Consider the following 13,576-nt stretch of genomic DNA (forward strand, 5'->3'; position numbering starts at 1 on the left):
GTTTGTTTGTTTGTTTTATTTTGTTTGTTTGCTTGTTTGTTTTTGTAGTTATCTCAGCACAGGCTTAAAGCAGCTAAGAACACAAGTCATTAAAGCAGTCTGGCATTATTTCTAATAGACATTATAATAAAACTGTCTGAAAGCTGGAGAAAGTGGGATAGGAGAAGTGGACTATACCCACTTACTGCATCATGCCGAGCAGCCTCTTGCTGCTTGAGCTGTCACCCTGAAATCTGTATGAATGCTTGGGGAAAAAGAAAAGGAGGCAGAAGCTGGCCTTAAATCCCTAAAGGATGCACCCAGTGCAACTTCATTCTGGACTGCAGTGTAATCCTTACTCGCAAAAACTCCCAGCACCTTCTGGAGATCAAATCTGATCACTGGCACAGTACTGAGTTTGTAATGGAGTAATACTTTGTCTTCATTTATTAAAACAGCTGTCTAAGGTCATAAATACAACGAGTTGTTTTTATCACCGGGAGTCCTCCTATAAGCATGAGGATGATGATTAACATTGTAGCTCCAATTCTGCTTACATCTACAAGCTCACAGCAGATGCTTGGCTCCGGCGTTGTTTAAAAGCCATCAGAGAATGTCTCGATTGCTGGTGACCTCTGTGAGAACTTTGGTGGCTGTGTATTGATCTGACCCAAGGAGAGCTCCTCAGGCAAACATGAAGGCAGGCTTTTTTATTGATTAGCCAAATGGGGTAGCCTTCCTGTTTTGTCTCCTCATTGGCAATTAAGAAAGAAATCCATTGAGGGAGTGGTGGCAGTGAACCTTTCCCTCTGACACAAATAACCTTAATCAGGCCTCTTAGTTAATTTCTGAAATTGTGCAGTATCGACCTCTGTTTGAAGCAGGATTTTCATCCTATGGCCCTTTCAGTAACACATACACATCTTCCAGTTAGCAAAGCAGGCTTTTTCTAATGGTGACATCTTTTAGATCTTATTTACAGTCCTAATCACATCATTGATTCCAGTAATCTTTCTGGCACTAAGAGCCGTTATTAATTCTCTCAAAGGGGCCCTGGGTGGGGTTTGTATATATTTTTTAAACCCAGATAATTCAAATTACACCAAGCAATAGCAATCTAAGATTAGGGGTAGAAGGGAGAAGAGGGGAAAAAATCCACCATTCTCAGTGTTTTTAATGCTCAGACAGCGAAGAGGCCACAATGTTTCTCAGACAAAGGCCAACAGCTGAACTTCATTTTGGTAATGGAACTAAACAGTTGGGAGCAGCAGCATTCTACTCCCCAAACCACGTTAGGAAAGCATATGGTCAATCCAAAATACAGCACTTGGGCATTTCTGACTTATGTGACTCCTTTTGTTTTAAAACAACTGAAATACTGCACTTCGGTAATGAAAAATAATCCGTTAACCCCCAAATGAGTGCAAAAATCCTCTACCTCATCTTCCCCAACTCTGTTTTGAACCAATTCAAACAAGGGCAGGTCTTGCTTTTCCTTAGTGTCAAGAAAGATTTTAGCCTAGGGACCACTGAAATAATTGGGAATATTCATTGCTCGTGTCGCTATGACTTCATCACTGCCCTGTGTTGAAGGGCAAGAGAATGTAGCTATGAGGCTGGAAGCCTTGGGCTTGGGGCACTGTAATGAAGCTGAACCTGGGGCTCAGCCACCCCGAGTGACAGCTATTCTCACCCCTTGTGCACATGCACTCATCTTTTCATGCTGTTTTTCTCCCAGTGTGCATGAGTTAAATAACTTTCTTCTCTTTAAGAAAATCAGTGCAATACAGTAAAAGGAGATGCTAGCAAAGTCCCGGTTGAGCAGTAGCATTATTTATTGTACGTTCTCCTTGTGAGAAAAATGCCCCCCTGGCAGCCGCAGCCTCTGGGGTGCCAAGGAGGCACCTGAGGATGTTGGCAGAGAGCAGAACACGGCTTTCCAAGGCGCTATCCCCGCCTGCACCACGAGTTTACAGACCTGATGCCATCTATTTACATCTCTGGATCGCAGCACGGGGTTAAGCGCGGCGATACGAGAGATCTCTCTTCATCTGGTGAAGTCACTGCCGAATTAAATGATGACAGATAGAAAAGCTGAAAGCCGCGGTGCCAGGGGTCTGGTGGCAGCCCTCTGCATTAGCGATGGGTAAACACACAAACCTCGGCCGGTGCCTGCAGCAGATACGCACCCGGTTTAAAGACAGCCCTCTGAATTTTCATTTAATCAATACCCCCTATCGAAGAGAGCGGCGTAGAGCATTAGAACTAAAACAGTGTTATTAGAAAATGATATACTGCACATTAGGATGTATAATTCATGTCGCCTTCATTTGCTCAGACCGTCGTGAAAAATCCATAAATCATTTTCTCGTTCATGTTATTGCCCAAATGCAATTTGTCATTCCGCATTAGCGGGCTGCCTCAGATCAGCGGCGCTTTTAATTCACCGCTCCGGGTTTAATACGGCGCGGACAGACGAGCGGCAGCGGAGCCGCCCGGGAGCGCACCCACAAAATGGAGGCGCCGGGGGGACGGGCGGGGGTCTGCGCGCCGACCTGCGGTCCCTCTCGGAGCCCCGCGGCAGCGCCCGCTGGGGGCGGCGGGAGTGGGGCGGCTCGCGCCGCGCATAGAAGCATAAATATGCATCTATCCGCGTTCCCGTGCGGGTTCTGCCCCGAGCATCACGCCCTGCCGCCGCCCTCACCTCGGCCGCCCCGCCGCTCCTCGGTCCCGATTTCCTCGACGGCTGTTGCCGGCCGAGTCCCGCCGCCCCCGCCCCACGCGTGGGTGACGCCCGGCCGCAGGGTGCCGGGGGCTCCGAGCCGCTCCCCCGTATGCGGCCGCTGAGCGGCGGCCCCGCACCGACCGCCCGCCCGCAGCCGCTGGCTTTTGCCGAGGAAAGCCGCTGTGTGGCAAACGCCGGCCGAGGCTACGGGGGCAGCGCGGCGCTCGGGGGCGCACCGCACCGACGGTTCCCCGCTCCCGGCCGCTGCCTTTCCGCACCCGCTTCACGCTGTCCCTTTGCCACCGCCGGCCTGGAGTAACGGCCGGCGTTGGGTCGCCCTGACCGTCGGCAGAGCAACGTGCACCCCCGCCCGCAACGGGCAGGGAGGGGACGGGGCGAAGTGCCGAGAGGCCGGGCCCTCCGCTTCCTCCCGCGGGGCCGGCGGGCGGAGCCGGGAGGCGCAGTGCGGCGCTGCCGCCGCTGGGGGGCGCCCGACGTCCGCGATTGCGGCCGAGCCGGCGGCGGCGCGGGGGCGGCCGCTGGCCGCTGGGAGGGTTCCGCCGACGGCCGTCGCGCGGGACGCGGAGCCCTCCGCCCCTAACGCGCTGAGCCCCGCGGGACCCCGGCGGCCGTGAGCGGCTGTCATCGCCCCGCGCGTCCCGCTGCCAACCGCCGCGTCCCCGCGCCGGGCGTGACGCCGGGGTCACGCAGCTGCTGGCGGCTGCTCTGTCCGCGGCTCGCCTCGACGCGGGCCCATCGCTCCCCAGGGCGGAGGGGATGCGTCTGCTGCGCGGGGGGTGACGCGTTGCTGCGCGACCGCAACGGAAAGTGCGGAGAGCAGCGGAGTGTGCGCGGGGAGGACTCGCTGCCCGGCTGGGTCGGGGTCACCGCTCTGTGGTGCAGAAGCCGTTCCCACCTGCTGCGTGATGTCACCTTAGAAACAATAAAGCAACATTTTGGGGGGGGGGGGGGGGGGGGGAAGTTACATTTAATCTTTTGTTCTCTTTTATTATTTTGTAACGTTACAGAATGTAACTTGAGCTTTGCAAAGCGCACGGCCCGGCCCGTAACGAAACCCGTCAGGGCCGCCAGCACAGCCCTGCTCTGCCTCCAGCCCTCTGCCCGAACCCGGCGCGGCGGCACGGGCAGCGCCCGGTGGAAGGAGTGACTATTTGGCGCTGTCTGGATGCCAGGCTGAGAGGGCTGTGAGCCGCGGGGCCCCGCACCGGAGCGTTGCGTGGCCGATGCCGGCCCCGAGCCCTCGGCGGAATCCGCGCAGCGGCACCGGGGAATACTGGGGACAGCGCTGCCCGGGATGGAGCCCCTCGCTGGAAAACGAGCACATCGCGGCTCTTCGTTCGCAGCCTCTCGCTGCCCTACCGCGTACACACAGAGCGAGTCGCTGCCCTTCCCCCGTGCGGCACGGGGCTCCTTTCCCTCCCACCCGCACCCGTTCCTGTTCCGCGAGGGGGAATTCCAAAGATAAAGTGGGGGGAAACGGCACGGGGCCGTGGCACCTGGGGTTGGATGGAGCTGGAAACACCGCGCGGATGGAAGGAAAGTCTCGCTTTCTCCACTGTCACACAAACTAATTAGATAAGGCAGCCCAAGAGGGGGAAAAATCTTCTCAAGTTTCCCTTTGTTTACGGTTTTTTTTTTTCTAACAGTGCTGCCGTGCTCCGTCTTGGAAAGGAAAGTTGGTGGCTGGTGGAAACTCCCTCTCTAAGGAGATGGCTGTTTACCATTACCCGTGTGTGCGCGCTGATGACGAGCGGTGATTTCCCTTAGCCAGGGGAATAGGGGAATAGCTGCCTAGCTAGCTAGCTAGCTAGCTAGCTGCCTGCCTGCTCGCCCGCCCGCGCTGTCCGCCCTGTCTCCACTGCCTGCCTGCCTGCCTACGCTGCCCGCTTTCCCTGCCCGCACTGCCTCTACTGCCTGCGCTGCTTTGCCTGCCTGCCTGCCCGCCTCTGATGCAGCCAACCTGACGTGCGCCGCGGCCAATAGGGTGCCGCCCCCGGGGGCGTTGCTGCCGGCTGATTGGTTGGCAGGAGCCGAGCGCTGCGCAAAAACAGCAAAGCCGAGCGCTCTCGGCTCAGAAACTGCCGGCAGAGATCAGAGGAGCGGAGCCGGGCTGGAGCCGGGACGGGAGGAGAGCGGCGGCAGCGGCAGCAGCAGCAGCAAGCAGAGAGAGGGGGTTAGGCGCAAAAGCAGCAAGAGAGGAAAAAGGCAAAACTGATCGGCACGTCCATAAAACGCAGAGTGATGATGATGAACGTAATAATAGCAATAAAAGAAGAAAATGAAAGACTGTTGATAGAAGAGAGAAAAATCTAAGATCTTTAAATAAAAAGAGGAAATCCCAGAGAAATCAGGGAATGAAAGTTTGGGTAGAGAAGCTGCTCTCTGCCGTTTTTGATATGAAACGTTTTTGCGGGTTATAGTTTTTTTTTCTTTTTTTTTTTTTTTTTCTTTTTCATTTCGCGATTTTCTGCCTTTTTCTTGCCTCCGAAGAGGGCATGTCCACCGGCTCCGCCAGCAGCGTCTCCCCCTCTGGCTCCCACCAGGAAGACAAACCGAGGACAATCCTGAAATACAAAATTTTCTTCCCTGGGATTTGCTGCTGCTGCTGCCGCCGCTGTTGCTGCCGCGGTGCAGTGCCAAGACTCTCGGAATAAATAAAAGCGGGCTACTGTGTGTCTGTAGATGCGGGCAGCTAATAGCTATTATTAGTTGGCCATTGATTTCGAAGATCACAGATGAAGTGGGGACGCCTTTCTTCTTCATTTGGTCAGCGTGTGAAACAATAATACTCGTAACAAATAGGAGGGAGATGGGGGTGAAAAAAATCTTAACATGATTCAGAAGAAATAATACCTAGCGCACTCCCCCCTAAGCCGGAGCCCCCCTTCCTTCCCCCCCTCCCCGCTCCCTCTCTCGCCACACGCTCGCAGGCGCGGACACACACACACACTCGCACACAGAGTCGCGCACACACATCCACACACAGGCGCACGCACTGTGCTGTGTGCTTTCGGAGGAGGAGGTGGTGGAGGCTTTTGGAAAAAGAGGAAGAGGTGGCGTTGGGGAGGGGGGATCTCTTTCCCCGTTGGAGATGATCGTGCTATTCCTCTTTGCCTCGCTCTGGATGCTGGAGGGGGCCCTCGGCCAGCTCCATTACACGGTGCAGGAAGAACAGGAGCATGGCACGTTCGTGGGGAATATCGCCGAAGACCTGGGCTTGGACATTACAAAACTTTCGGCTCGCCGCTTCCAGACGGCGTCCAATTCCCGCAGCCCTTACCTGGAGCTCAACCTGGAGACCGGGGTACTCTACGTGAACGAGAAGATCGACCGCGAGCAGATCTGCAAGCAGAGCCCCTCCTGCCTGCTGCACCTGGAGGTCTTCCTGGAGAACCCCCTCGAGCTGTTCCGGGTGGAGATCGAGGTGCTGGACATCAACGACAACCCACCCTCCTTCCCCGAGCCCGACCTCACCGTGGAGATCTCGGAGAGCGCCACGCCGGGCACCCGCTTCCCCCTGGAGAGCGCCTTCGACCCCGACGTGGGCACCAACTCTCTGCGCACCTACGAGATCACTCCCAACAGCTACTTCTCACTCGACGTGCAGACGCAGGGCGACGGCAACCGCTTCGCCGAACTGGTGCTGGACAAGCCGCTGGACCGCGAGCAGCAGGCGGTGCACCGCTACGTGCTGACCGCGGTGGACGGCGGACAGCCCCAGCAGCGCACCGGCACCGCCCTGCTCACCATCAGGGTGCTGGACTCCAACGACAACGTCCCCGCCTTCGAGCAGCCCGTCTACACCGTGTCGCTGCCAGAGAACTCGCCGCCGGGCACGCTGGTGCTGCAGCTCAACGCCAGCGACCCCGACGAGGGGCAGAACGGCGAGGTCATCTACTCCTTCAGCAGCCACATCTCGGCCCGCGCCCGGGAGCTCTTCGGCATCGCGCCGCGCACCGGGCGCCTGGAGGTGAGCGGCGAGCTGGACTACGAGGAGAGCAGCGTGTACCAGGTGTACGTGCAAGCGAAGGACCTGGGGCCAAACGCCGTGCCGGCGCACTGTAAGGTGCTGGTGCGGGTGCTGGACGCCAACGACAACGCGCCCGAGATCAGCTTCTCCACCGTGAAGGAGGCGGTGAGCGAGGCGGCGGCGCCGGGCACCGTGGTGGCCCTCTTCAGCGTCTCGGACCGCGACTCGGAGGAGAACGGGCAGGTGCAGTGCGAGCTGCTGCAGGGCGACGCGCCCTTCCGCCTCAAGAGCTCTTTCAAGAACTACTACACCATCGTCACCGAGGGGCCGCTGGACCGCGAGCAGCCGGGCGGCGACGCCTACACGCTGACGGTGGTGGCGCGGGACCGCGGCGAACCGCCGCTCAGCACCAGCAAGTCCATCCAGGTGCGGGTGAGCGACGTGAACGACAACGCGCCGCGCTTCAGCCAGCCCGTCTACCAGGTGTACGTGAGCGAGAACAACGTGCCCGGCGCCTACATCTACGCCGTCAGCGCCACCGACCGGGACCAGGGCGCCAACGCCCAGCTCGCCTACTCCATCCTGGAGAGCCAGATCCAGGGCATGTCAGTCTTCACCTACGTCTCCATCAACTCCGAGAACGGCTTCCTCTACGCGCTCCGCTCCTTCGACTACGAGCAGCTCAAGGAGTTCAGCTTCCAGGTGGAGGCTCGCGACGCCGGCGAGGAGCCGCAGCCGCTGGCCGGCAACGCCACCGTCAATATCATCGTCGTGGACCAGAATGACAACGCTCCCGCCATCGTCAGCCCGCTGCCCGGCCGCAACGGCACCCCGGCGCGGGAGGTGCTGCCGCGCGGCGCCGAGCCGGGCTACCTGGTCAGCCGCGTGGCGGCGGTGGACGCCGACGACGGCGACAACGCCCGCCTCACCTACAGCATCGTGCGAGGCAACGAGGCCAGCCTCTTCCGCATGGACTGGCGCACGGGCGAGCTGCGCACGGCGCGCAGGGTGCCGGCCAAGCGCGACCCGCAGCGGCCCTACGACCTGGTGGTCGAGGTGCGCGACCACGGGCAGCCGCCGCTCTCCTCCACCGCCGCCATCCAGGTGGTGCTGGTGGACGGCGCGGCCGAGCGGCCCGGCGGCGGCGGCGGCGGAGCGCTGGGTGCGGGGGTGGGCGCGGGGGGCGGCGGAGGCGGCGGAGAGCATCGGCCCAGCCGCTCCGGGGGGGACACCTCGCTCGACCTCACCCTCATCCTCATCATCGCCCTGGGCTCCGTCTCGTTCATCTTCTTGCTGGCCATGATCGTGCTGGCCGTGCGCTGCCAGAAGGAGAAGAAGCTCAACATCTACACCTGTCTGGCCAGCGACTGCTGCCTGGGCTGCTGCTGCTGCTGCCCCTGCTGCAGCCGCCAGGCGCGGGCCCGCAAGAAGAAGCTCAGCAAGTCGGACATCATGCTGGTGCAGAGCTCCAACGCGCCCAGCAACCCGGCGCAGGTGCCGGTGGAGGAGTCGGGCAGCTTCGGCTCCCACCACCACAACCAGAACTACTGCTACCAGGTCTGCCTCACGCCCGAGTCCGCCAAGACCGACCTGATGTTCCTCAAGCCCTGCAGCCCCTCCCGCAGCACCGACGCAGAGCACAACCCTTGTGGGGCCATCGTGACCGGCTACGCCGACCAGCAGCCCGACATCATCTCCAACGGCAGCATCCTGTCCAGCGAGGTAAGGCCGGGCCGCGCGCCGGGCCCCTGGCGGCCGTTGGGGGACCCTCGGGCACCGGCCGCACCGCTGCCCCGCGCCGCTGCGCTCCCGCGTCGGCTAACGAAGCCGCTGCCCGGCGGGGAAGACGCTCTGCCTGCCTCCCCGTTCTGATTCACCTGCCGGCTGCAGGAGCGGGAGGGGTGAGGGCCGGGAGCCCCCGCACCGAAGGGCGGCTCGGTCGGGCCCGCCCCCGCCCCTGTAGAGCAGCACTGGGGGTCTCCGAGCCATTGGCTGCAGGCGGCTAGTGGGGGAGGATGGCGCTTCTGAGTTTCTTAAAACTGCACTTTCCTCCCACGCCTCTTCCCCCAACACTCCCCCCTGGAACCTTATCATGTGCGAGAAAGGCTATGGGGGAACCCCCTTCTGGGAGTGTGAAAATCTCTGCAGTTAGCAGGAGCTTTAATTAATGTGTGAATTAGGGTCTATTAATTGACTCTTCTTTCCTCTCTCGCTTTATAACTCAAAGCCGTGTTTGCAAAGAAAAGCATCGTGAAAGAGTTGCCATGAAATTCTATGCAGAGATTTACAGCTTCCTCTCGTTAAACACGTTGTCTGTGTTGTGTTGCCCAGTGTGTAGAGAATTTCTGTCCCAGCATATGGCTGTCATAATGCTCTCCTGTTAATCGTTTTCTCTGTGTTAGCTCCTACATGCTATTGGCGTCTCTCTGCTCGTGTGCTGTGGAAAACAAAACTCTCTTAATGTGAATACTGAAACCTGAACTCTGTCCAGTCTGGCTGACGCGGGTTGCATGATATTTTCTAAAGCTGGATAAGTTCTGCAGTGCAGTGTCTCGTATTGGCTTTTAACATTGACTTTCCCTCAAAATGTCTGTATAGCTCTGCCTTCTGTTGCCGTTTTGAGCACTCAAGGCTGTCTTGATGTATTTTCTTCCTTAGTGTGCAATAACAATACTGTCTCCCTATTTTTATATACTGGAATTGAACACAGGCTGAAAACCAGATTACAATAAGTTTTGTCTCAGAGCAAGTGGTACACAACTCTAGAAATAGTTTGGCTTGGCAGCATGCACTGTAAGAAAACGTGTCAGAATCTCATCCCAAAGAACCTGGGGGGAAAAAATCCCCCACGCTTTCCCATATGTGTGAAGAAGAGTATTTGGCTGTTTTTATTTCTTCATACATCCCAGAAATAGACTGTGTAGGCCTACTTGCAGCTAAACAGTACCATTTACAGTGAATATGAAGAGCTGCTCTTGTGTGTTTTCTGATGTCGGTTACAGAAATACCAAGTGTTCAAATATTTCTCAATATTTTTTTTTTTCCTAGACGAAACATCAGCGTGCTGAGCTCAGTTATCTAGTTGACAGACCCCGACGGGTAAACAGGTATGAGCTCCTTAGTCATGTTTTCATAATGCGTGCTTTGGCAAGTGTGAATGTGATGCAGAAATGTGTTTACTGCAGATGTAAAACAGTAGCAAAGCAGCGGGAAAATGGATGTATGTAGACATATGAAATAAAACACTGTCAAGTAAATGAGTACGAATTACTGCTTTTTTGAATTGGTTTCAAAGTCATCTGAAAAGAGAACAAAACCTCATGTTTTATTAGTCTAAAACATCCTTTAAATACTTATGAATCCTTCTGTAGAGTCTTGCTTATAACATTGGCTTCTCTAAGTCAAATTTCTGCCATCCAGCTTACGTCAATGATTCCGAACTATTTATACCAATTACGTGAAAAGCAGACGGAGTGGCAATGCCTACTGACCGTTTGGGCTAGGCTGCCAATGTTTGAAAAGGCAAGTTTTATTCATGGTGGACAGAGCTGCGCTGCTCTGCAGAGGTACAAGGCAGGGGTGAGCGACTGCAGCACCTTGTTTGGCCATGTGATGGCAGAAGAATGTTTTATGAGTTCCTCTTTAATGTTTATTCTAATGTAAAGATGTTTCTGTGTCTAGTTCTGCATTCCAGGAAGCAGACATAGTAAGCTCTAAGGACAGTGGTCATGGAGACAGTGAGCAAGGAGACAGTGATCATGATGCCACTAATCGAGGTCAATCCTCTGGTAAGTCTGATAAGAAAGTGGAAATAGTCGATCTGTAAGTAGGAAGACTAGAAGGAAGAGTTACCTGTACGAATGTAAAACATGAGTGGCACAAAATCACATAAGCACATTGCATGGAAGGCTGGGTTGAGGTCAGCTTGCCATTATGGTGATCTGGACAAGGAGACAATTTTGAACACAGTGCATTCAAGGGGCAGAGCTTAATTCTTTTGATCTTGGGGGTTTGGAGTGTGTTTTTCTATGTCATTGGCTGTAGCAAAACTTCCTGCATGTAAAAACAAAGTTCTTGTACATTTTATGATGATGGTTTTTTTTTTGTTTGTTTGTTTTTTTCTCAACCGTAGATTTGCAAGATTTCAAAGCACTAGGCAACTCTGTTTAGTAGGCACTTCAGCTGGCATGGCAGCATGAAGTGCAAGGGGAGTTCCCAGGGGAAAGAATGAACCAGCTGACTGAATGACAGCCAGACTCTGAGGATTTTTGCTCAGAGAGACTGGAGACACATTGGGTGTTCTGAATGTGGAATACCTTAGCATTTTTAAAGGACTGTTTTTTAATTCAAATTAATGAACCATATAATATAAGTGATCTCCATGCTAGTAAGGGTAGGATATTCTTAAATATATTTCTTTCAATCCATACAAAGGAAATAAATGCTTTAAGAGATTATGATATAGCCATGGTTTGAATCACTTAGAAACTGTATACATTGCAGTGTTATTCCTATGTGTACAGCTTGCTGTCTTTACTCTCTTACTGTCAGCTTTCCTCTGAAAGGCACACTTTTTGTTTAGAGTCTATGCACTGGAATTCATTCTTACCCCCACACTGCATTTTAGCCACAAATGCTTTTGCCTTCCTCCCTCCCGCAGTTTCCAAAGGTCTGGTATGTCTTGATTCAGTGATTCAATACAGTGATTCTTTCCCCTTGTTTCTTCTATGCTCTGTGTATCAGGATTTGCTACCAGTATGTCATACAAAATACTGCCTGAGTTTCTCCCGTTTTCCTGTTTTTATTTTTATTTCTGTTGGTGGTGGGGCTTTTTTTTTTTTTTTTTCCTGACCCCTGACTTGAAAGATTTCAGGGCAAGGAACTCGGTGCTGTCATAGCAGTGCAGCATCTCCTGCATGTTAGTATCCTCTATTTTCCTTCTGCTATGGTCACTGTTCCCTTAATGATGGGAAACCCAGAAACCAAGGGGAAGAGGAGGCTGGTACAGGGCCCCTTTATATTGCTGCAAGTCATTAATATGCAGACCTAATGAGACTGAGAAGAGCCAAGAGTCTCCGGAGCTCCCTGCTTCTTGCAGGGCTTCATGCTAAATGAACAGAGTGCCTATTTTGTGTCTGGGAACCTGACAACAAACCATGTCTTGCCAGAAGTTTACATCTGAACACAGAGCCTCTTTCATTTTTGGGCTATATATGGCGTATGATTTATTGTTGTCTTAAAAAGCCATGCATTTAGATTCCCCCACCCATTCTTTTGCACTCTTTCTGATGCAGCAACCCGCTACTGCGTGATAAAAAACTCCCTCCCCTCCTTGCCCTCCCTGCATTTGTTTTTTTTCTCTTTTACGCATTTTACTGCAGCAGTCATCTCAGTGAAAATTTCAATCAGTTTAGTCCCTCAACATAATGAACCATAATAACCAAACAGGAGAGAAAAGTACAAACATCTGCAGAAGGGACTGGATTTGACTGATGGTGGGAATATAATCATACAGTTGCACATCAACTGAAAGCTATTTTCTTTTAGTTGCATCCAGTACTGTTATTGTTGTGCCTCTGCTCTTTATTCTTCCAATTTTACAAGTAGTCTATCTCAGATATGAACACTGCAACTATTGTCAGACTTGACATTTGTTTCCTAAATGGGTAAATTCCTTATTTTTATTATTCCTACTTTAATAAATAGGGAGAAAAAATTATATTTCCAAAATAATCTCAATTTATTTAAGATTATGGTGTGATTTATGAACTGTAACTTAAATGGTGAATACGTATGAAATAATGAAAGCTGACAGTTAGTCTTAGGCTGCTCACAATTAATAGTTTTAACTGAAACCTCAAATATACAGAATTTCTGATTTAATATATTGGTGCTGTGCTTTTGGAGTAATTAGCATGAGCAATTTTTAGAATGCTGGTTTTCCAAGTAAATATTTAAATACAGCCATCTGACGAAACTGCTCATGTTTTCTACCAATGTGTGATACAGCTTTTTTGTAAGTTTGGGGCTGAACTGTGCTGTCATGATTCAAAGAATGTGCCCTTTGACGTATGTGATGGCAAGATATTTTGATATCAAGACTTCACTCTTGCTATTAGCTTTTAGTGATTAATGTTATTAAAAAAAAAAGAAAAAAGCATAAATCTTGTTTGATCTTGAATGTCTAGAGGGAATGTCTGAGGGAATCCCTTCTCATTTTTTCAGTCATTCTGTTGCTATATAATCAATTCTATCTGAATTATTAAAAGAAAACACAGTGGTTGATAATTTTTTAAAAGACATTTCCTAATACCATACAGAATAGTGTTTGTTTTCAAAAGCAGTGTATTCTTATCTGAAAATGTTTAGCTGATAAGACTTGTCAAACAATACAACTTACTTCCTACCAACTTTTATTCGGCAATATTTTGCTCACAAAACAAACTTTTCATCTTCTGTGTACTACTTCTGTTATTGTTACCAGCAAACAGTCCTGTGGCATACACATAGCTGGTCCATAGTAGTCCATTGCTAGGCAAGCTGACTGTCAAAGGCATGATGAATTATTAGTTGGGAAGGTAAACATGCAAGATGAAAATCTATCACAGTGTCGTAGATGACTCTTGCAAAATTATTGACAAAAAATCTGCACTAAGCTGTTCTGTGTGGCATAAAATGCCCTATTATGTTTTGAAATAAGATTCTAGGTCACCTTTTGGCAGAGTATGTTTTCTTGATAGTGATTTAATCATGGTTTAAAATGTTCTGAATGCCTGTAAGGGATTCATACTGTTCCCATCAAGGTAACACTTGAATGCATTATTATTATTATCTACATTCTTAGCTACCTTCCCATCTATGAACTAGGAAAGGACTATCAT

The 13,576-nt window shown here is 52.3% G+C and overlaps 2 protein-coding genes across 9 annotated transcripts in view; one reads left to right on the forward strand and one right to left on the reverse strand.

Annotated features, from left to right (window-relative positions):
- LOC101750230 (translation initiation factor IF-2-like) overlaps positions 1–4,049 on the reverse strand; it is a 126,713-nt gene extending 122,664 nt beyond the window's left edge. Inside the window, exons 1-2 of the mRNA XM_046940880.1 lie at positions 3,931–4,049; positions 2,684–3,577 (exon numbers count right to left, since the gene is read on the reverse strand). Coding sequence (XP_046796836.1) covers positions 2,684–3,577; positions 3,931–4,049 — 1,013 coding nt within the window. The remainder of the gene's footprint in view (positions 1–2,683; positions 3,578–3,930) is intronic.
- A 467-nt stretch (positions 4,050–4,516) lies between these two features.
- Positions 4,517–13,576, forward strand: part of PCDH10 (protocadherin 10) — a 114,419-nt gene continuing 105,359 nt past the window's right edge. For all 8 annotated transcript variants that reach the window (XM_040698767.2, NM_001396866.1, NM_001396867.1 and 5 more), the window contains exons 1-3: positions 4,517–8,417; positions 9,744–9,802; positions 10,377–10,483. In XM_040698767.2, the coding sequence (XP_040554701.1) occupies positions 5,817–8,417; positions 9,744–9,802; positions 10,377–10,483 (2,767 nt within the window). In that variant the 5' untranslated portion in view covers positions 4,517–5,816. The remainder of the gene's footprint in view (positions 8,418–9,743; positions 9,803–10,376; positions 10,484–13,576) is intronic.

Source organism: Gallus gallus, chromosome 4 (assembly GCF_016699485.2).
Source record: "Gallus gallus isolate bGalGal1 chromosome 4, bGalGal1.mat.broiler.GRCg7b, whole genome shotgun sequence".
Lineage (NCBI taxonomy): Eukaryota > Metazoa > Chordata > Aves > Galliformes > Phasianidae > Gallus > Gallus gallus.